The sequence below is a fragment of the Falco punctatus genome (genome assembly GCF_963210335.1).
Source record: "Falco punctatus genome assembly, chromosome: 4".
Taxonomy (NCBI): Eukaryota; Metazoa; Chordata; class Aves; order Falconiformes; family Falconidae; genus Falco; species Falco punctatus.
In genome coordinates this window covers 90,308,856-90,333,607 of record NC_137583.1, presented here as the reverse complement: position 1 = coordinate 90,333,607, position 24,752 = coordinate 90,308,856, and the positions used below count along the sequence as shown (strand labels likewise).

At 42.9% G+C, this 24,752-nt stretch overlaps 1 protein-coding gene across 1 annotated transcript in view; it reads right to left on the bottom strand.

The window, feature by feature from the left end:
- Positions 1–24,752, bottom strand: part of GLI3 (GLI family zinc finger 3) — a 427,034-nt gene that overhangs the window by 195,103 nt on the left and 207,179 nt on the right. Inside the window, exon 3 of the mRNA XM_080382113.1 lies at positions 1,269–24,752. This exon is cut by the window's right edge and continues 15,086 nt beyond it. Within this exon, the coding sequence (XP_080238239.1) occupies positions 1,269–1,392 (124 nt within the window). The 5' untranslated portion in view covers positions 1,393–24,752. The remainder of the gene's footprint in view (positions 1–1,268) is intronic.

Below are 24,752 nucleotides of genomic sequence, written 5' to 3'. Positions count from 1 at the left end.
ACCAGCTGAGGATCTAATTTCATATGCCTTAGAAAACTGATGCAACTTTTTCCATAGCTGCTCAAGAGTTTCTATACTCTCGTGGGGATCAACTTCAACTAGTAGGTCAGCAGGTGCTGAGTTTGCTTTGAATCTGAAGTTCAGTCACACAGAAGGACACTGGGACATGTGCCATCTAATTTTTACTGACCCAAAGAGATTCATTCCCCTCTAGTATGACGGTAGGATTCATGTATTTTCTGCTTTAGTCTAGTGAGAGATACATGTTTCTTTGAGAAAGCAAAAACGTTTATTCAAGATATCAAAGTGAGAACCTGACCTGGACCACAAGCCCAGATGAGTGAGCATGATGGAAGCAAAAAGGGTGAACAGAAAATGTTTTGCCAGGAACACACCAGGACTCCAAAATATGCAGAAAGACATCTTCTGTTTTGAGCCACTATTCAATTGATTTGCAAAAAACAACAGTTAATCTGCAGTTACCCAAAATCCACAGGTCTAAACTCTGCCCACACCTTTTCAAGCAATTTTCTTTCCCAATGCAAAACTCCTGCATTAGTACAGACCAACAGGCTCAGACCTCTTACAATAAAAAGGCCAGCGCTGGGATTACACACTGTCCAAAGAGGCAGAAAGTATGTAAAATTATCAAGTGAGGTAATCTCTGGGGAGAATTAAACAAATTACTCCACTTTTGCAAATCTACAGCCTGTACATTCACAACTTTGAAATGAATTCACAAGAGGATACACTCTTAGCTTGATGTTTTGTCCCCAGCCATTAAAGAACTTCGGGGAGGTGGGGGCAGCTCTTTGCAAAGAACAAGTTTATTTGTAAAAGAAGAGAAGAAAAAAAAAACCTTTGCCATTAATTTTGACAGAGCTACTTCTGTCTCTTTTGTAATAACTAATTATCTAATTAGTGTAAGAGATTTCAATGGCCAAATGCAAAGCACTCGCAAGCCCTGTCAGGCTAATCAAGACAATTTCCAAAATGCCAAAAACAGCAACTTCCTATAATAAATAACTTAGCACATTTACATCTCAAATTAGAACATCTGGAAGAAAAAGACTATGCCTGATGCCAAAACAGGCCTTATTGTACCCTACCACTTTCCACCACCCCACCACCCTCCCCCCTAGTTCATTTTTTTTAGCCTTTCCTTAGAACAAACACTGATCCAGGTGCAAATGCTCAATTCACAAGGAATGCAGTGAACATAAAATTACTGTAGGTTTGGCTGCTAGTAAATCCCTGCTGTTACTCACCATTGGAAGTTGTGCTGGAGGCAACAGCTTTCTCACTGACATCTGTTCGACTGGAGCATTTCACGATGGAATTCTCCACTTTTTTCTTCTCTGTCGTGGTAGAGCTATGGGACTGCGCCTCCATGATGACTTCTCATTACTTCAGCTCTCCTTGTACTAATACCTGAATGAAATAAGAGAATCACAAACTTTAAATACTATTGGAAAGCACAGCCCAAAACCTCTCACACCTCTCACCTGAAGAAGAGCCTGCAGCACAACTGAATTAGCGGTCCACAGGCCATTTCTGGATGCCCATCAAATCATGTTTCCATGCATGAATTCCTGAGGAATTTAAGGAAACACTAACACCAAAAATAAGTATATTTGCCTTTGAAGAGAATAAGCATCACAAATCACTACACTGCTTGATGGGTAGGTCCATTTTTTTCAAGCCTGTAGGGTTTTAATGGACCCAAGGGAAAAAAGCCAGTACGTTTATACTATGTCTACAGCATTGTTCCAAACGCAAAAGAAACCCAGACAGACCTTCATGTTGACTATAGAAGCCAAATATTTAATTTTCAACATTCATGCTATCCGAAAACACTGCAGCAAGAATTATCCTGTCTATCTCTACACCTTGTCCTACCAGTGTAAACACCTCTCACTTTGTTTGTTCAGAAATCTAACTCAAACAAAAGTGCATTGGAGCAACAACCTGAAAACCACGGGGAAAGGCAAATATTGCTAGTGGCAGATAACGAGATCACCTTCTTTTGCAGGAAAATGCTGAAAATGGAAAACTCTGCAGAGGTGTGTGTCTGGTTATTCTGCCTTTCCTGGCTGTTGTATGTCATCTCCAGTAATACATTCATTTTATACCCTGCAGATCACTTCTCCTTATTCTCAGAGCTTTTACATTCCTGACATAATCCCAAGAAGCTCACAAGCTTCTGAAAGGGTAACGCTGCTTGTACAGCAGTGTACCCATGCCAGGCCCCAAGACTGCAGGGATCTTGGGCTGTAAAGAACACAAGCATTTCCAAGCACTGGTCTGCAGCTTAGCTTGATGCACACCAGTCTGTCCAAGTAAGCTTTACACAAATCACCAATATTCAGCACACACCAGGCTTAGAACTAAACTACCTCGGTACCTCAGTAATTTCAACACAATCCTAGGCAACAACAACAAAAAATAATAATAAATAAAGAGAGAGTGTTTTCAGTTCTGAGGAGCACCGAGTCATTAGCTAAAGGGGTCTGAAAGAGAAGGAAGTTGCAGTGTTCTAGAACAACATTTAAATTAAATAAAAAACAAGCCACAAAGTAAACTATAATGAAGTGTAATTACATTAGCAACATTGTTTGCCCAATTCTGACAGTCAAAAAAACCCAACCAAAAACAAAAACAAAAAATCCACCCCCAAAAAAGGCTACAAAGCCAATTCATCACAAACACAGCTGTCTAGTAAACCTTCCTCTTCCCACCTCCCTAGTAGGAGTTCTTTTTAATAGCACAATAAACCCCTCCAAAGCCTCATTGTTATATAGTAGGGATCAAAGAACAGCTCAATCACTAAACAAATCATTATTTAGCTAGGCAGCACAGCCAGGGAACTGGACTAGATATCAGACACTCTCTGCCACTGGCCTACTGGTCTAACCTTTGGCAAGGCATTTTTCTTCCCTTGAGTTTCTTTCTTGCTAAAACCAGGAAAAACAAAGCTCTGCCTGCCACGGTAAAGTACTTTCAAGATCTGCCTTTGAAAGTGCTATAAATACTCTTGTGATCTGCAAAATGACTTCCTACCAGAACACAAAGGGGAATGTCAGGTGTGTTCAAATAGGACACAGGAGAGATCTAACAATACTCAACCTGCGACAGCCTCACTTGTAGCCAGCACTGCACAGAGCTCCTTGAGGAAAGATCTCATATGAGCTTTGTAAGTAGCACCTTTCCAAATTTCTCACACTTTCTCCCCCTTTCCCCTTGCACACCTCATCCAAGAGCACCCACAGCTTTGGTCAGTTATGATATACATACATAAGGCTTTTCAATCCCTTGCATTAGCAGCAATTATGGGAGGCTGGCACAGCTGCGAAGCTGTTCACGCTGACAAGAGCATGCTTGTTTCCACTGTAGAGCCCTGGCCACACTGAACACCAAAACCTGCCTCTACCCAGCCTCCAGCCATTACATGAAGGAGTCCAATGTACCATTCTGTGCTCTGACTACCCTCCTTTGAGTTATTTAATATTCTCTAAAAATAATAACTTTCGATGCTGTCTCTGAAGTAATTTTAAAAGCTATACATTTTCAGTTGTGGTTATCTTTCTTCTGTTTTGCCTCCTAAGAGCCAACTCTGCTATTCAAGCAGCATCTTCATTTACATTAGAGTTTGACTTTGAGAGCTTGGAAGGGGAAGCTGCAGAACTTCCCCCATCTTCTTCCATCCTTGGTTCTCAAGCCTGGTTTTTTTGGCTAAAAATCATGAAAGAAAACAACTATGCTGCCTACTCGACAAGAAAGGAAGAAGCCACATACTGTACCGCCTGTTTCACAAGGCCAGCAGAGTTGAAACATTTAGACAAAGGTGACAAAAATGATGACAGGTATAACAGCAGTTTCACCACTGCCTGTTACACAGCTGCCTGTGCAGAGAGGAGCAAGAAGCCCTCACTTATCTCCACCACGGCAAGATAGGACCTCTGTTACAATCTGATCCTACCACTGCTCAGAAAAGAAAGGAGATGAAAGTAGTGTAAGGAGTTAACACAGCTTTAATCTCCTAAGAAGCATCTTTGGATCACCTGCAATTCAAGCGCAACACAGGGCTGCTCAGACTAGCAGCCATCCATTCTCTTGGCTATTTTTTTTTCTTTCCCCAACAGCCTACCAATGAGATTTTGGGTGCTTTGGGGTTGTTTTCTCTAATGGATGGAAGACTAGTAGACATAATTCCATACTTCCCACCACTCTCTATCACTTTCCTGTTTTACGCTACCTAGCATGGACAACAGTACAGAACAGATGACTAAAGGAGCAGCTTAAAGTGAATTTCTGGTCAGAAAATTGCAGAATTGGCCATGAGCTAATATAAACATCTGCTCTTGGTACCTGTTCTGGTTCATTTCTGCTTAGTCTACATCCAGAAGGCTGCTTTTATTCATGTCAGTGTGGAAGAGGGAACACCACAAGAGTAGACTTTCCTACTTGGCCCTACACCCCCCACAAGGAGCCATCGGCCCCAGCTGTGCAGATGTTCCTCCTGTGCCTTCCATCCTCCGCTCCCAACCCGCACATGTGGCAAGGGCATCTGCAAGAATTCCAGCAGCTCCAGTTACACTCAGTGCCATACCAACTACCTGGTGGGATGCACAGCTGGGAAAGTAAGGAAAGCCAGGAGAGACAGCAGGACTAATAATCAGAGGTACATGTTTTGGTATGGTTTGCCAAGCATGCCCAATAGGGAAGCGGTCAACTGGAAATCAATATGGTGCCCCAAAAACCTTTTCATTTTTTTCTTCCTGAAGACAAATTTAAGCCCAAGTTGAAACCACAAACCAGACACACGTATCTTCTAGAATAATTCCCCTTATTTTTGGCTGTGATTTTTATTTTCTCTCGAAAACTGTACTGAAAAATAAGAATTGCGGTCTACAAAAAAACCCAACAAACAAACATCTGGGACACGATGACAATTTCTTTCTACTGTCTGCTAACCCCTATCAAAAAGCATTCCAAAAACGAGCCAGCCTGACGACGTCCTCACATTAAAATACAAAGTGGTTTATATTATGGTGTACATGGCTGTCCCCAGCATGTGGGTCAGTGACTTCCCTGTTCCTGCCCCCAGGCCTGAAACAATATTCTGCAGCAAGGAGCAATGCTTTCAAAAAACCAGAAAGCTAGCTTCTGTCAGCTATACAGCATCTCCATGTGCATATGAATGGCAAGAAAATGCTATAATAGTATATGGGCAAAAGCCTGAACTTTCATAGGTAAATAGAGGGATAAACATTCCTTCCTGAAAGCAAACATTCATGGCTTTTTCCCATTCAACCATGCTTGAACCTTTTGTAATTTCCCTAAAGCCTGAACCCACTGCACAATTAATTCCAGATCCCCATTTTAAACGTAATCCCTCTCAAAACAGTAACCTGCCTGCAGGTGTGTCTCTATATACCACAAATGTAAACTTTCACCAATTGCATATTAAATTGGAGGAATTTTAGGAACAAGCTACTGGAATGAACTAGTTAAATGAGGAAAACTCTCTCTTTTAAAAAGTTTCAACAAATGACAGTACATTGGAAGCATACTTCAAACAAAGAAATTCTTTCAAGCAATTTGAAATTATATAATTTCCGGCCCTTATGTATGCTGGTCATAAAAGTGTGCCTCACAGTAGTAAAAATAATCATATTAATATACTGGGGAGCAAAAAAATCTTTTTGTTCATTTACTCACAGTGCCAACCAACCGAAACCAGTGGAACAGCCCTCTGCCTGGAAGAGCAGGAAACATGACCCCTTCTGAACATACACTTTGATTTTCCAAGAAATCTTCAGCTCTGTGCTCCTCCTCTCTGAATTATTTTTTAAATCATTGCATTTATATTGCATACATTAGTTTTAAAGATCAGCTCATACAAATCTTTATTCACAGGAATAGGCCCACTGACTTCAACAAGACTACGTGCCTCACTGCTGCTTGGGCAGCAATTAGCATCTAAAATTCTCAATCTGCATGTTACACTGGTTTATGTTTCTTGTGAACTTAAACCTTCTCCTGCCTTTATTTGTTGTATTTTTTGAGGGAGATATCTTCTAATGTGCTGGGGACATTGAAAATAAATAAGTAAATAAATAAATCCTTTTCCTGTTTTATTCGATGCTGCTTGTAGTTGTATTCAATTCATTAACAAGTGGTTTGCATCCGCTGAGAAGAGCTGTCTGAAATAGCAGTGTCACAGCATTCATCATCATTACATCAGCAGTAGGGAAGTTCATCCTGATTGCCATCAGCAACCAGAGTACCCCAATCAGCGTGCAAGCAAACATAGCAGGTTTAATTTTTCAGAAAAGACTCTGGGTAGTTAGGGCGTTCATAGGTACTACTTTGATCCACACTACTGGAAGCAGTCTTTGGGGATACAATACATCTTGAACAGCACAACTGTATGAAAGTGAAAAACACAAGGGGAGACATGAAGAACAATCAGGAAATTACAGTCTCTCTCAACCATATAGGACCCTTCATCAATTTTATCAAAACTGGTTACACTGTTCCTTGGGATCACTTAAGGATAAAAAAAAAAACGTGTCTTGTTCAGATACATTCAAATGCAAAATTTACATGAGACAATCTTAAGCTATTATACAGGAGCTGTTTCACACTGATTTATAAAGGCTTGATTCAGGTACATTTAACTTCCAAAATCCACCTAGATTTCAGCATTGCTTTCCATCAAACCTGCTGGCAAAGCTGCACTAAGTTACCCTGACAGCACTTGCTGAAAAATACACAAGTGCTCAGACGTTTTAAGAATTATCTTCCAGTTGTCACATTAACCTCTTGGTAGATCTCACCATTTTTATAATAGCCATAGGAACTACTCTAAATATTACACGGTTTTTTAAAATAGTTTTATCTTTTCTCAGTTCTTTGTAAGCTAAACCAGAATTCTGCAGCCTCCACTAAATGCTCCTGGGCAAATTTTTTTCAGATTCCTCCCTGTTGAGACAACTGGCCACAACAGGATTAAGACCGACACAAACAGCACAAATAATAGTCTTATATCCACTATACATAAAACCACAACAAACCATTAATAGGTTGGGAAAAAAAGGTATCTTATACTTTGCAATACTTATCTCCCTTCAAATTACACACATAATCTATATATGCACTAGTTGCTGACTGCATACTTCTAAATCTGTTCTCAAATGCAAAGTAAAATTAGAAAGGAAGAGAAAAAGAAAAAGCAACCACCTCCCAGACAGAATCAGATAAGTGGATTTGTTGCTTGAAATTAAAAAATACCCGAAGTTACAGGGCACCACATGTATTAATACAATCTTTCCAAATTCATTACTATCTGCTGTCTTTTCCTGTGTTCCATTCCTTTGATTTCTTCCCCCCATGAAGACTGAAAAACAACTAGACCTAAAGCTTGGTTAATGATGATCTGATCTGTTCCTGATAGGTTAAATAGCTTGTGGCAACAATAATGCAGGATCACAAACACAAAGGCAATCAGCTAGGCAAAGCAGTGCTATTAGTATCCTCGTGATTAAGATCCTAAGTGAGAAACTACTCTACAGCATACACTGAACTACTGATCAAGTGTAGTAATTGCTTGACTCCAGAGGAATTACATTTGCTTACATCCTTCTGTTACAGATAAACTGGATTATCAAAAGTTCTGAAAATATTTAAAACACTCTGTAAGATCACTAAGTGGCACTTTCTACTCAGGCAGCACCTCAATTGCTTTTAATACACATCACCCACATACTCTTAGAAGTAGATTATCTCCACTTTTGTTACGGGATTTAGAAAGCTGTTAAGAATAACCCCAATTAAATGTTTTTAATATTACTTCAACAGATTAACCTCTGTATCTAAATAAAACAGCTTTCTGCCAGGAAAGAAGTGATTCATAGTTTCTTACCCAGTAACAGAATTTAATGGATAAAAACACTGAAGGATTCAGGTCAAACTGTCCATATCCAACCAGCCCATCCTTCACAAAAGTTGTTTGGGGACACCCAACACAAAGCTGAGGGATTCAGAGTCAGAACTTACAACACATCTTAGTGGCTTTACATTTCAGATATGATGTATCCTCTGAGGTAAAAATTCATAAACCATTCATTATCCAAGAGCCTTTAGAGTAAATGAACTTTAAAATGAAAAAAAAAAAAACAAAAAAAACCAACCAAAACCACAACCCCAAACATAAACAAAAACTAAAAAAACCACCAAAAAAAAAACCACCCAACCCCCCCCAAAAAACCCAGATCCCACAACCAAAACCAAACAAACAAACCAGGTCATTAACTCTACATCTAAGCATCTGTTATTTTAATTACATGGTCTTGGGTTTCTTTACTCCTCATTTTGACTCTCTTACAAACTATCTAAACACAGACAACGGAAAGAACAAAGGTTATTTCTTAAAATATAGGAAGTGCCACATATTTCTCAAGTCTCCAAATCTGTAAATATATTTATGGTGGCCGATGGGTTTAAAACCCATAATGCAGTTACCCTTAAGAAACCAGAACTCTTGCCATTTAAACTGCCTCATATTGCTAGAAAATTCACAGTAAGCTGCATTACTGCTTGGTTTGCAGTCCTACGTGTCCTTGTGCTTCAAACTCTGCAACAGGAAAAACTCTAATAATTATGTCAAAGGAAGATTAGCTGTAAAAGAATTAGCACGGGGGGGGGGGGGGGGGGGGCGGGGGGGAGGGAAATCTACTGTGGACTTTAATGTTTGTAGCAATAGTTTAAAATGAGCAGTGACACTTCCAACTTCCCTACCAAGCCTACACTCGGTTTTTGCCCCTATCGTTCTTCAGGAATTCAGCAGCATTAAATCCAAAACAAACTTAAATAACAGCACAGTGACTTCCTTCTGTAAAACACGGAACCTGAATCAGAGCATTCATATGCTCAAGATTGGAAGGACAGGGATATGCAGAGAAGAGAATGACTGGCAAGAGTTGCTGTGTTGATAACATAGCCTACAACTTCCTCTGCTGATATTGTCATTAGCACTAGGACCACTTACGGTGATGATGCAGGATGTTTTCTTCTTTCCCTTCTTGCCAGTTTGTCGACAAACAGCTTGGTAAAGCAAATTACAAACATCTGTAATGGGTGTGCTTTGCATCACAATTTATTTAGTTCATCAATAAGAAGGCACTGCAACTGCCACAGAAAAATGCAGAAATATTCTAATTTAGAGCACCAGAGCTAAACGTGAATTCCAATGGCATGACCACTTCCTTCACACTTCTTGCTTTATCTCATCAATCCAAACAGATGAAAGTTTCCTTAGAATCAAAACTAGATCTATATATCAACGTCAATCTACACAGGAACTGAGCTCAAGGAAGAACATATTTAATATACATTTATTGAGAAGATGTGCCTTCTGTTCCCAACCTATGATATGCAAATGAAAGAAGACAAGACTGTATCCCACATTTAACAATTAGCATTTTAAAACAAGATTAAAGAAGTCAAGTAGACTATTTTTGAAAGTGCCATGCTTTTATCACCAGTCCCATTCCTGGAAGACTGTTTATCTTCTCAGCATACTCTCAGGTTAAAGGATGCCTTCATCCAGAATTTCACGTTCTAACCCAACACAGATGTTTTAACACGTAAAAGAGCTCCATATATCCAGGAAGAACTTCAAGTGTGAAAGGTACTTTATAAAACTTTATCTCCAGCTTTTACAGTTTACTTTAGGTTTTACACCTGTCTCATAGCAGTAGTAAAACTGCATCATGACTCCTTCACATTTTTGTGACAAAAAATGACAGGACAATTCTGAACTGCTGCAGTATAAATTACTTCACAATCCACTGACCCTGTTCAAATAGTGTAAGCACAGAATTATACAGCTGTCTCACTTCCCAAGAAAAAGCATCCTTTTTTTTTTTTTCTTTTTTGAGGGGTCAAGCAAAACCACACCGAACCACCTCCTGTTAGTTAAGAATCGGTAGCACTAAGATTTCATTTTAATATACATGGTTCAGAACAGCAGACATGGTACTGAAGTGACACTAACTTGATCTGTGTTTCTGACTATTTGGTTTCAGGTATTCATACATCTTATCTAATGAAGGCTTCACTCAGCAGTGGGATGAAGTATTCTTTACACACAGTTGATTTTCTTGACAGTAATAGATTTGTATGTAAAGAAAACAGCATCATACGAAGCAGCAAACATAGCTGGGGGATGTCCAGCTCTACACCACCAAAAGGTTACTGGGGTCTTTTAGCCCTGACCTAAATATCAGATACCAAAAGAACAGAGCAGTATTTTGAGCATCATTGGGAAAAAAAAAAAAAAAAAAAAAAAAAAAAAAAAAAAGGATTAATTGCCTTGGCAATGATTGCAAAAAATAACTTGACATTAGAGTGGAAACTTCAGCTAAGAAAATTATTCAATCAGACCTCTTGGTAGTGGATTCTGATACTATCAGTTCTGACACCCAGCAACTATTTAGAGACAAACGCATTCTATCCCAATTAGTACATCCCTTGTTGTAATGGAAATAATTTTGCAGGCATTTTTCAAATCAACGTATTGTCTCGTTTCTTGTTTTGCTCTTAAAGAGAGTGAAACCAACTCTTCAGATCAGCAGCCAATTTAATACATTTAAGATATCGCAGGTACAATTTGTATGTACAGTGTATACCACAACAAAACCACAGTATGATGCCAGCACAACCTTTAAGAAAGTTTTCCCCTAAATCTCTGCAGAAAGCTGCCTTAAAAGAAAGCAGGGATTAGAGTGAGCTGGAAGGTAGGGAGGGGACTTACCTCAAACCCAGCCAAGTGGAAATCAGAGCAGTAATTCTACCAGTCGGCAGAGTACACTTTTAGAGTTATAATGGTGTGAAGAAGTGCTGGGCAGCATTGCCTGAAGGCAGCACTAATACACTGATGACTAATGACTGGGCCATGCAGACAATGAATTTGGGGGTTGAAAACTAACAGAAACCGTGCAGTACCTTGACAAATGGGCTTTCAAAATTTCATTCATTGAATAACCTTTAGCACAAAATTGGCTCAAGTTCTCTTGGGAATAACATGACACATGTTGTTGGACAATAAGTATTTTCCTTTTTAATTAAAACTATTACACCAAATACATAAACATGATTACAGTGAATAAAACATAAGAGTTAACTATTTAGCAGCTAGAAAAGAAGATCGGACACTGAATTTGAGGTGCAAAACCATCCCTTCAGAAGGGCCAACAAATCCCAGGGTTAACTACCTGATTCACTGAAATTCACACCCTTGGCAGAATACATTTTCCCTTCTTTGAAAATTAAAGGAGAACCAGAACTTCAAAGGTATGTTTAATGAGCTGCTACAAATACAATTGGTTAAAAGAGGCTCAGAAATTATGTACTAAAAGCTGCATTGTACTCAGAATTACAACTGAAAAAGTCTCCTTTTTAAGAGCCCAGTCAAAGTCAAGCCCCTATAAAACAAATCAAGCCTCGTATAAACTTTGTAACCTTGTGTACTGACAAACACGTTAAAACAGAATCCCTCTTTAATGGAGCTCTTTTTTTTTTCCCTCCAGTGCAACTCGACTTCCAACGCAAAAATAGCAATTTTAGCTGTTTTGACAGACAGAATGAAATATCCAAAGTGTCCCTAAATTAACAAGTACCACTTGCCATAGACAGCATCGCCTTTAGCAGCTCCTAAAAACTTCAGAAAAGGATCTTAAAACAGGAAGCTTAGTGAGCTCATAAAACTGTTGTTGGAGCCAGGAACACATAGCATACTTAATCTGCAAACTGTGAGAGTCTACAATGATTTCAGCAAGATCTGAGGCATGCCCTCAAGGTTTGCTGGGATCTGGGATTAGGGAGTTGATAAGAACCCTCTACTGCCCATGGACATGTTTTTCTTCTGCAGTTAAACACAAATGCATAGAGACGTTTGACTGCTGCTTGGCGTTACTGCTCAAGTTATATAAAAGCTTTGCAGCTCCTTTTGCTGTCAATATATCAAAGTTTAAAAAAAATCATCAAAGTGTGAAATTTCATTTAAAGTCTTTGCCAGTCTACAGCTCTATTTCACAGACCTATCAAATAAAAGTAAAGATGAAAAATGCACTGCAAGAACTTGAAAAGTTTGCAGCAGTACCCAGGCCCTATTTTTGTTTATTCTGTCTCATTTTATTTGATTTTGAAGTATAACAAATCAATTCCCATATAAAAATGACAAAGTCTAAAGGGAGGATGTCTATAAAACCTATGGTTAAAATACAACTTGAAATCGTTATTACAGCTGAACCTTTTGTTGAATAAAAAGCTTCCTCTGTAGCCATTTCAGCATTTTAATTGCCTAACTGCAAGTTGGCAGAAAATTTCTTGACTCTTCCAAAACAATCAGAATGACTACAGAATATGAGTGCCAGAAAAACTAAACCCTTCTTCAAAGTATTCTTTAGCTAGGGATTTACAACAATTGCATAAAGAAGAAAAGCCTGACTTTTAAGGTAATCTACTATAGTCTAAAAGCATTAACATTCCATTACTAAGGTTTTCCTGAGGATTTCATGACTCGTTGATTCACTTTTCCTTCAAGTCTGCTTTTTCTTTGTACATTACTGTCTCCATATAGATGAGTGCACACAACACCGATCATTAAACTGCTTCCTTCCATAACTCCAAATAAATCCTGCTTTAATAACCATCAGATTCCTTATTTATCAGGCAAAGATGACTAACCTTTCACTAACACCTGGCAACACAAAAATATACCATTCCTTTCTGGAATTCGCAGGCTGAAATTCAAACATGCTACAGAGTGCAGGTAATGGAACAGCTTTCCCAAAAAAGGCAGGAAGCGTAACTGGAACTTTTATGGGTCAGTATCAAATGCACACATTTATCTTGTTAAAAAATTCAAGTAATCTGCAAAATGAACAAATTACAATGTTATCTCAAGACTTGAGTGTTTTGGCTTCTATAACACCAATTCCAAAATCAACAGAAATTACTTTCTTTTGAAATTACCATCGATACTTTAATTTCTTGATTACAAAGTGGTTTTGGTTTTGAAAATGCACAAGGTATCCTTCACAACTGCAGATTACTTGTAGCAGTAAACGCTGCCGGGGCCACTGCATGCCTTCTCAAGCCAAAAACGTTACTTAAGCAGGAAAACACAGGTGATGTCTTTGTTCTGTAGTACTTCCACAGAAAAGCTTTGGAAAACAGCATGTCCTACTGAAAACCACGTGCAATTAGCAGAATGCAAGAGTGCATTCATCTAGGCACCTCAAGCCAGTTTTACTTCCACTGCTGCTTAAAACAATACATACACACACTCTGAGGGAGTCCTTTTCTTACTCATTCTTCTTACTCATTCAAAATCACATAATCCTCCCCCTTAAAACAGCCTTCTCTCATAGTTACTATTATTTATGTTTTTAGAATTGGCCTATACACTAAGCTGAAAGTATTTACATACTCACTAGTTAAACCCAAACCTTCATTATATAAACAAACTCTCAGGAGGCTGCCTACAGTTTACATTGTGAAACTCATTCACCATTACTTTTAATATATATCTCCTCAACCGAAATAGTAGTGCAGGCACGGCAATTTTTACGTTTTAAGGTTACTTTACTTTTAAAACGCTGCATTCGTCTTCCTTCAAAATAATCATGACATATGTAATTAAGAAACTGTCAGATCGTTATTAATTTTTAATAAAGGACCTAAATGAAATAATTATAGGAATCAATCAGTGAGGCACCTTTCCAAATTACAATGCAATTGCACAAATATTCAAACTACTTAAGGCCGGTTCTTGCAGATTTCAATCGGTAATCTCGCTGAACACCACATCAAGAACAATTCTGTAAGACAGAGAAACTTGGTGATTTCTTGCTATTCCACCGATTTAAACAGCTTCAAAACAGGTACCTACATCATGCCCTATAAAGAGGGGCAGCTGTGCCCTCTGAAAAATGTTTGTTGATTTAATCAGCCACATACCCTCAGGCCCCTGAAAATTTTCGCTTCCAAGTTTTTCTGTAGCACACGCAAAAGAAATAAAGTCTGCACACTGAAGCTTTAAAAAAAAAAACTTTAAAAAATCACGTTTATTGAGCCTTGAAAACCAAGCGGGAAGGAGCAGGGGTGCGACAGCGAGGAGTGTTTTTTGCTGTGGGTTGCTACCTAACGCTCCTCTAGCCAAGTAGCCTCTAAAACGTGACACCGTGTATCAAACGGACAGCTATCCGTACCTTGGACTAAAAGGCTCTTTGAGATCCGTACAGTCCATCATTTCAAACTGAAGTGGCAGCTGGAAAATGCGGAACAGCTGGCAAGGAGCTGGGAGAAAATGTTTTACATAAATATATCTACATACGAACTGGCAGAAGGCCACGGACAACGTACCCACAGGACCGGATCAAAACTACGCATCAGACGGTTAAAAGGAAAATTCAGGGGGTGAGGTAGGGCCGGCGGGGATTTCCTTTTACCTTTTCACGTGGTGCGAGATTTATTTGGGAGCGGGCAGCGGCGGCTGCGCGCAGGGCCGCCCGAGGCGCGGGAGTTGTGTCACCACCCCGGCTTTACGGGCTGACTACGGCCACCGTGGGCTGCGCTCCTCCTCGGACCCGTCAAAGTTCCGCGACTGCGAGGACGGGCCGCGGTTGCCGACCCGGCCCGCCACCGGCCCCCCACGCCCCGCGCCTCCCGCCTCAGCGCGGGCCGCCGCCCCGCTCCTCCCGCCCTCAGCCCGGCCCGCCGCCGGCCGCCCCGCTTGACCCAGTGCCAACAGCAGCGGCGGCAGCGAGGACGGGCGCCCCACGCCGCGCCGCACACGCCCCCCGCATGGAAAACGCGCTCGCACCCCCCGCACCCGGCCGGGACACAGCTTTCCCCTCAGGGAGGCCGCCCGTGGGGAGCCGCGGCCGCCCCCGCACCCCCCGGCCCCGAGCGCCCCGCCACCCCGCCAGATGTGACAGCGCCTTTCCCCCGGCGAAGTTTGCGGCCCGCCTCACGGGCGTGAAAACGCCCGGGAGTTGTTCGGGGAGGGAGGGCGGGTGAAGAGAAAAAGTAGGAGGGGGGGGATAAAAAGAAGCAGCTGCCCTTCGCAAATCGGCAGCTCCGCCGCGGGACGTGACCGGCCGAGCCCCGCCGGCCCGGCCCGGAGCGGCGGCTGCCCCCGCCTCCCCCCGCAGCCTCCGCTCCCGCGCTCCGTGACTGCCATTTTGGGGGTTAGGCACCTCGCTGCCCCCCTGCCGCCCCCCGCCTCCAAGTTCGGGAAGCGGGAAGGGGGCCCGGGAGCGGGGAAGGAGCGCTGGGGAGACGAGAAAGTAGCCCGGGGAACAAAGAACTTCTCGCCCAAGTGGGTACGTACCTGCCGCCGCTGCCGCCGAGCCCCCGCGCTGCCCATGGGCGAGGGCCGGGGCCGCCGCGGCTCGCCCCCAGCCGCTCCCCCGCCGCGGCTAGCGGAGCCGGCCCCCGCCGCGGCCGGCGGGCATTCCCGGGGCGGAGGGGGGACGCGCGGGGCACACACGGGACAAGGGCGGCAGAGGAGGGCCGGCGGGCGCTGTTGGTGGCTGTTTTATCCCTACCCGCCTCCCGCGGGGAGCAGCCCGCGCCGCTGCCGCCGTGGGGGGGTGTGCGCGGATCCCACATCAGTTTCAGTGATCTTGTAATCTGATCCCTTCTGACTCACCCGCACTGACTGACATCTCCGATTTGGCTCAACAAAAAGAGCCGGGGGGGGGGGGGAGGAGAAAAAGAAGTGGAGGGGAACCGGAAAAAAAAATAATAATGCTAAATCCACCGCCTGGTATTAGACACTTTTCGGAGGGAAGGGGGGACCCCTCCGTCCCGTCCCGCCCGTCTGCCCCCCCAGCCCTGCCGCCCGGCATTGTTTTGGCTCAGCGCAGCCACCGAAGGAGGAGAATAAACACACCGCGCCGAGATACTCACGTGTCGGAAAAGTTGTCCCTTCGCTTTCCTCCCTCTCGCACGCTCCTCTCCGTCGCCTCCTGCAAGTTTTACAGATGTTGCAGGGCTCCTGGCCGCCGCCGCCCCCTCTTCCCAGCGCTGCCCTCTGGATCAGAGCAGGGGAAAGGCTCTTTAGGGATAACTCCTAATTCAAACACCCTCCGCTAAACTTTCCCCCCTCCCTTCCCCCTTCCTCTAAGCGGCGGAGAGGGCTCCGCTCTCCTTCCCCCCCTGCTCTCCCCCGCCCGGGCCGCGGCTGGCTGCTGCCGGGGCCGCGGCTGCCCCGGGCCCGGCGGGAAGCGGGGCCGCCTGCCTGGGGGCGCGGCGGAGAGCGGCGGGCTGCGCCCCGGGGTGCGGGTCGGGCCGCGGCCTGGCGGGCTGCGACGCGCGCTCTCGGCATGACACCCCCGCTCCCCCCTTCCTCCTCCTCCTCCCCCGCCATTCCCCCCGGCCCGGCCCGGCCCGCCCCGGCGGCGGCCCGAAGGCGGCGACACCCCGCCCACAGCCGGGAGGCAAAGCGGGGTAACGGCGCCCCCCCCCCCCCCCCCGGAGCGGCCCCCCTACGCCTGGGGTCGGCTTCCTCCCTCTCCCCCTCCTCCTCCCCCGCTCCATCCCCCAGCTCAGCCTGCATCTGCAGCCCCGGCTCCTCGCGCACCGGTGCGCTGGGACCCCCCTTTGCTCCCGCCGCGAGGAGTCCGGCGCCTTCCCCAGCCCCCTAGAAAATCAGGGCATTGGGCGGGGGGGGGAGGGTCACGGACACGGACACTCGTGCCCTCCGGTAGGTTCTGTGCGTGTGCTCCGGCTCCCCAGGGTCCCGCTTGCTCTGGCTCCGCGGGGTGACTTGACTGACAGACTTCAAGGAAAGTTTCACCTAAGCCATGTGACACCGAAAACCAGCGCTTTCGGGGAAAAATGCAAGCGCTTGGGCGAGGGGAAGGGTGAAGGCGGTGCCTTCGCCCGCTCCTCCTGCCACAGCACCCTCCCTGCCAGGCCCCGCCGGCCTGCAGCTGCAGAACAGGGCTCCATCCTCCCCCCGAAGCACATCACAGCCATGCACGCTGCGGTGCACAAACACCAGGAGCTAGGGTGCCAAAACTTGTTTGTTCCAATATGTCCATCCTTCGGGAAACCATACATCCCGACAAGACACCTTGCCTTTTTCTTGTCCCACAGGTTGCTCCCCTGGTATTAAAAAAAAATCTGAGAAACCATAAATGAACATTATCACAAGCGTTTTCCATCAAAGTCAAAAGGTGGGGCTGGCTCTTGGGAAAAGTGTCTGTGTTTAAGTTGTTGCCATCACAATGTCAAATTCTTCATATGCACCTTTGTTCATAACCTGGCTCACAGCAGAGCCAAGTAAAGGTTTGTTACTGATGTAGATGATTTAGCAAGGTACCTAAGCTCAGGCTCTCCCCTAAGCATTTGAGAAGTCCCGCAAAAATCAATGGTTCTTGAAGAAAGGCACATTTGCTGATGGAAATGAAAGACTGACCTCTGATACTGTACGTTTCATGAAGCTTCCCTTAGTCTCACTGTTGAAAATGCTCATTTTATTACAAAACAAAGCTGTGGGTTATTTGTGGTTTGGGGCATCCTGAGTTTTTTAGAAACAAAGAGAAGGCAATCATGCAACCCAAAGGCCATTTCAGCCTAGATTTCCTCAGACTAACTAGGTTGCTCTTTTTTCGCCCAGAAATTTTCTCTAGGTGCAAAGTGATAGCTTTGAAGAGATGCCTATAATTTATGGATGTCCCAGGTGTGGTCAGACCAATGGCACTGGCAATCCCAGGGAGGCTCGTTTGTGTGCATTTGGCAGCAGGGGGTCGGTGCACCCTGACTTTCAGGGCAGACGCAGCAGTCAGATGCTTTCACGGTGAAAGGTACACAGCATCCAACCTGCCACGCACACCCAGGCCAGCAGATCCCCAGCACCTGACTCCTGGACACCGCGCGTAGCTAAAGGCAAGCACTGGGACGCGGTGGAAAGGATGACAGCCTGTGACCTGGTGCGGTGACTCCATAGCCAACGATTTCATCGCGTACCAACGGGCTAAATCTGCCCTCACTCAGAACCAGCAGCCCTTGGTTGCCCAACCGATACTGCTGGCAGGCACAGCGCTGCGTGGGGAGGAGGCGTGTGCAACAGCAGGATCTAAATACAGATAGCAAGAGCTGATATTCTTCCACCTTTTTTCATCTTATATGGCTTCCTTTTCCAGTCCCATTTTCCTAGGAAAACGTTAGCTGTTTCATGATATTATGGTAAGAGTGATATGGTACTGTGAATGTTTTGGTTTAGACATATGTATATATACCGGGGGTGGGGGGGTGAGGTATACAGAATGTTTAGGCAAACCTCTGACCCCTTTAGAGATACGTTTCAGAGCTATATGACTCATCTGGCCCATAGTTCCCTTCTCTCTTTTTCTGCCTATTGCCTATTCCTTTGTATTTTTGCAATCAATTTTTTTCTTCAACTTTTTTTTCCCCTCTGCATAATGAAAGCCTTTAAAAGTAACAGGGGAAATTAACCAACATACAAAAGGTTACTTTATAAAAGAAAAAAATTAATGTGGAAAATCCTGTTTGTCTAACCATTTAGAATTCTGTATCGGTGATCTGAAGATACTGCTTTTAACAGTAGGTGGAAAAGATGTTCAAACAGGGACATGATTTTAAGCTGAGGGTGGCCCTTCAAATCAGTATTCCTCCTAAGAGGAATTTCTTTTGAAAAAAGAAATTCCGATTTCCTGAGAGTTTGGACATCTTGTCATATCACAAAACTATATTTCATCTTCCTGGTTTGTTTTTTTTTTTTTTTGTTTGCTTTGGTGGTGGTGGTGATGGTGGTTTTAATTCTGATTCACACCAGCCCTGTTCAAGCCACACTTTTCTGATTTAATATCTAGAAAACCCAAACATTTCACTACACTCAACTTGCATCAAAATTAAGACAGACAAGAAATTTTAAAAACTAAAAAGCAGACAGAATGCTTATGAAAGAGAAATAAATAAATAAATAAAAAGATGCCTGATGTGTTTCTGAGCAGTGAAAGTCTTGAGAGAAGGGAAACACAGAAACAGCAACCAAGGTTTCTGCCTGTGCCTGCCTGAATGGTCAGGCCAAGCAGAAAACAAAAAATGATGGAGAGTGGGTGACATTTGCCATTTGAAATGTACTGTAAATGTTTCAGCACCTTGGCAATGAAGCACATAACAAGAAGCATAGAGCATCGAAGACCCTTCAGCTAAACAAAATGAAAATGGCCAGCTCTGTTTAGGGAGGTGCCTTCCTTAACATCTTTCACGTCTGCTTCAGTGAAATTGGACTTGCAAGACGCAATAGCAAGACAAAAGCTATGTATTAATAAAAGGTAATGCTTTTTCCACACATCTGGATTGGCCCTCCAAAAGAAACTGACCTCTGAGACTTGTCTATGACATTTTCCTGCAAACAGGAATTGGCTCTTGCAGAAGACCTGTTGGCTGGTGCCAAAACCCATTTCTCTGACAGAAGATAGCACAACCACAGGACATTTCGACTACAAGTTACATCACACACAATACTTCTGCATTTCTTCAGCCTCCTTTAAGTCCCCACTTCTTCTCAGCCTATGCCTTGAAAATTACAGGCCTCCAGGCTGTGCGCTTATATTCCCTTTTTGCTGCATCCGTTGTTCCAGGAGCATGCAATCAGAAGAACCAGGTACCTGGCTGACATAAGCTGCAACGCAAAAGACCTGATATTAAGTCATGCCAAGAGCCAGTCTTCCTACCACTCAAAGTTACACCACCCTCCACTTTCCCTCCAATCCCAGTGAATACTCCACTGAACACATTCAAGGACTTTAACTGGTTGCTGGTTATCCAGGTGTCACCCACTAGCAGACAGAGCTATCAAGACAGTCACTTTTTTGCTAATAGGCAAAGACCTTATTGGAATAAATTCTATGAAATGGGCACATCTGCTTTGCTTTCCCGGGGCAGCCTCAGGTGCAGCACCAGAATATGGAGAAATAGCACCAATTTCTGGGCACTGAGTACTTGGCCAGTGCATCTTGCTCCCGTCCATGCAACCCCCTTGTTGCTTAGCTGCCTACTGCAGCAGAGAGGTCTCAAGAGGTAGCTGGTGGAAGAAAAAGAGGGGTATGAGGTGATACCATGTCAAAATACTCAGTCTGCAGGAGGAGCAGCTGGAGGTACAGGGACAGGTGCATGGCCTGCAAAGGGATGCAGAACTGGGGTGTGAATGTGACCACGTTTGGGAGGGATATAAAGGTCAAGGTCAAGGCAAAAACCTTATCTGCAGTACTGACAGGGAACTGATGCAGGGAAGGCAAATGGAATAGGGCCTGAGGAGGGAAAGAACTAATTAGTTGGAATCTCTTAGTGATGTACCACTGTACTAGTCTAATGTAGGTCTTTAGTGGAAGCCGAATTTCTTTTAAAGGCAGTATACTACCTGCTATATTTCTGGAGGAGGGCTGGGAAATGGACTACTGAACTGTAATAAAAAAAAAAAAAATTGGAGCCAATATCATGATTTTTCTTGCAGCCTGCTTGCAATTTTTTACCCTTCTGGATTAATGGCAATATAATGTAACATTGTCATGTTGAGGAACATACTTAAACTTACAAAAATATTGCAGACCTGAATTACTAGTCAATTAAGTTTGTTATTTACTTATAATTCTTCTCATTTCATTTATCTTATAAGGTTAAACTGGTCTTATGAATTTCACTATCAGTTTCCCTTTCAGAATTTCTTTTGCTGTCACAATTCAGTTTACAGCCTCACACAGAATTTTTATTTTGCTTTAGATTCTTTCATTATTTGGATTTTTGGTTGTTATTAGTGCCATTGGAAAAAATGGAAAATTGTCAGAAAATAGTCAGATTTTTCAAAATAACATCCCTCATTTAAGAGTCTGCATTTTCTAAGGATGCTCGCTGTAGCCCTTCACAGACTTTGACATACATCATTCCTGCTGGTGGTTCTTAGCAAGAAACCTGCATCTTTCTACTTCTGCTAACACTGGGGATCTTGCTAGATTTCAGTGGAAGGAGGACTGATCTTTAGTTATCAGGATCATCTCTACTCTAGCAGGTCATCTCTTGTCCACCATACTCTTTCTGCAAGTGTCTAAGCTAACTAATCTTCCTAGCTACTTACACCATATTCATTACTAGTTTTTTTGAATGTCATACTATAAAATCAGATGGGTCAAGGCCTAGTGATTTTTCTTTTTTCTAATCCCCTTTCATCTTAAATATGCAAGGATTATTTATTTTTTTTTAATCTGCTGTGATTGCTGAAGGAAAACTTAGGCAACAAGCTGGGTTTTACTCATGGACAAAATGAGCATTAGTTTCTGCAGAAATTTCTGCACTTTCAGGCTGGCTACGTAAGAAGTCTGAGCTCTCCAGCTCTTAAATACAAACTTTTGTTCAAGTTACTTGTACCTTCTTTGACTTCAGATGTATGGTTGTGTTAAGGCACTTCATTGTTATTAACATCATTTTCATAAGAAGAACGTTTTCTTCTTCCAGGAAATTTAAACTGCTGCTGTTTCGCATGAGGTGTTTTGGTATACAACCACCAAACTAACTAGCAGAGTGAGTTTCCTTTGTTTGCTATTTAAAAGCATCCTGTACATGTTAATTATCAGGCAGGGAACATACAGGGAAAAGCACGGTCCCTCTAACAGGCTACATCCAATAAAGACACCAAAATCATAACATTCCACACAGAAGAAGCATAAATAATCTGTTTATCTCCTTTTTTCCATGCTATAATAAGAAATTAAATTGCTAACGGTGCTGATATTTAGGTTGTTATAATTAGACAGATCATCATTAACATCCCCTTTAAATGATCTGGGATACTTTCAGCCTCTCTCTGGGGAATTGTCTCTGCTTTTCTCCCAACTGAGCCATCAAACTGCATGTGAAAAGATTTAGCAGTATTTTGCAGGGTGTAGTCACAAGCCCTACTCCAGAAGATGGAATTTATATAGATTCCTCTAGCAGAATTTAAACCAGTTCCTTGAATGAAATAATCATTATCAAAAAAACCCCAGTTTTTCATAGCACATCCAATCCTACTTTAACATTGCCTGGTATAGTTGTGTCAGTCATGGGTGGGAAATATCACATATCTAAAGGAACCATCAACATTTCTTTTTTTTTCTCCGTTGCTGATGCAGTGAATTGGACGTACACATTCTGAGGTGAAACATGGCATTTAGACACTCCCCTAGGAAATGGCTAGGTTTTTCTCTAAGCCTTAAATCTACTAGCCAACACTTAAAAGTTAAAACATTCTCAAATACCATGGAAATCTTGCAGTCTTCAGCCTTTTCATCAGCCTCTTAAATAATTATTTCAGTAGCTGATGGATGCCCATTGTCACAGTTCCAATGTACATATGAGGGCTTTGTCTGCTTTTTTTAATGGCAACAGGAAATATAGGTAAACAGCATCTAAGTAATTTCATCTTGGCCTTGCATATCTATAGCAGTGAGAATTTGCCAGTTATCTTTTTCATAAAGTGTTAATGCTCTACTACTACACTACTAGCAGAGCATCCCTCGTTAAAGTTGTCCCAGGTAAAGTATGGCAATAAAGTTTGTAAATCAGGTGGCATTCCAGGGGCTCTATGGGGTCCCTGCGTACTGCTGGGTTATCCTCTCGGCCACCTGGGTGCAAACTCCAATCTAGTCAGGAATCCAGCCAGTTTACCAGCCTTAATCTGTCCTTGTTGGACATTTGTCCTTACAGAAAGATACAGTGCAACATGTTTGATGATATCTAGACAGGAGACATCTGAGATTAGTGATTCTAAAGCATGAATTTCTCATCCACCAATACCTCATGTGATGTATCTATCTATATCTACCTCTCTCGATCTCTCAGTCTCATATCTATCTGTCTATACCAGTTGCCAGCTTCATCTTGTGAACGGGACACTGAGCTGTGCACTCACCAAATGGAACAAAGAAAATGCATGTACTGCACCAGATGATACTTTGAGTGCACCGTTGATGACTTTGCTCCGGGCCTTACCCCGGGATCAGGCCCTGTATTGAGCTACAGCTCAGAAAGACATGAAATCTGGCTTTATAGCTTCGAGTACTGGATCAAAAATACCACACCACTTCAATGTAAAGCCATTCTGTTGGTAGAAAGTCAGGACAAAAAAAAAAAAAACAACTAACAAGCTTGAACAGTCAGGATTTATACCAGGATGAGATATTTTTTCTTTCCCTGCAGCCAACATAAAACCAGCACAAGCTCACTGTGGTTAATTTAGCAGAAAGGTGCTCAGGTACTCGTGGCAGATCGAGTTATTGCTGGTGTGTGACCCAGCAGCATGCACAGCTCTCATTAATGACAGAGGACAACAGTCCCATGTATGCATATGCATTCACACACGTATACAAAAATGCTGTTATAGCCTTTCATTTTCCTTATAATCATTTTTTCCCTGCACATCATTTAAGTCAGACTATTTGAGTTCTCCCTTTTCCTCTTCTGTAATGAAGAACATTCACAAGAGCCTGGGAGGAACTAATTAGCAGGAGACTTGCACTGTTTCACAAGGGAGTAATCTGAGTTACACCTTTACACCTCTCTATTCCCCAGGTTGGAAGTTTGGGTAATGCCACATTGGAAGACAAGAAGAAATCTACAGCTTAATTTATGCTGTGTTGTTCAAAGGGAGACAAAGACCTGATACCTCAGAAACAAAAAAATATAGACACTGGTGTGCCTTGTTCCTTTTACCAGGGCTTAATGCTACACCCTCACCCAAGTACCTTTAGCAAAACAAGCCAACCAAACATGGGATCCCAGGATCACAACTGATCCCACAAAATGCCCCCCTTTTTGGAAAATATCCTTATATTTAGTTCTTTGATACTACTTTATAAAACTCTCGGTCTCAAAACTGAGAAAGATAAAATACAACAACGTTGAGCCCTGCATCCAGATTTGAGGTCCTGAACTGAAAATCTAAGCAGACAGTTCTCAAAATTACACCTAGTTAGTTTTACAAAGTGGAAGTTCAGGAGCCCCGGGGATCAAAACCAGCCATCCCCAACACTGGTCTGGCTGTAATCCCCACTGCTAGCAGCCTGAAGTCGAACACAACGCCAAGTGGTAGCTAACAGGAATTGAACCTTCTGTCTCTTTTCAGTGTCCTCAGCAAGCTGGGGCACCCAGGGTCCTGCAAGTCTTAAGTAAAAGCAGATGTCACATTTTTATAATTCACATCAAATATGAATATCGCCTCCTAATTCAGTATCAAGGCTCCCGGGTTTCACTGAAGTCAGTGGAATTTTTGCCATGGGCTTTGGTGGGCACAAGGAACGTAATTTCAACAGTAAATTCTGTTGAAACTCCTGGAGTTACCCCTACGCTTAAAGTAAATTGTGATTGTTTTGTAGATTTTCAGGATTTAATCCTAAGGAAGCTATTTGAAAAATAAGAAATAGGAGAACATTTTCCTTATGAAATGATGATACTTTGTCAACATGCCTCAAATTTGTCAACAGTTGGCAGAAATATCTAAAAAATATGTAACAAATTGGAAGAGCTGCATGTTATTTTGCTTGAACCTAAAAGGTTTCAGTCCTGCAGTGCTCAAGCAAACAAAAAGTCTGTGAAATTTTACTTGAATAAACATTGCAGGCTGGTGCTAACTTGTTATTGGTACTGACACAGCCCAGCAATTGGCCAACCAAGAA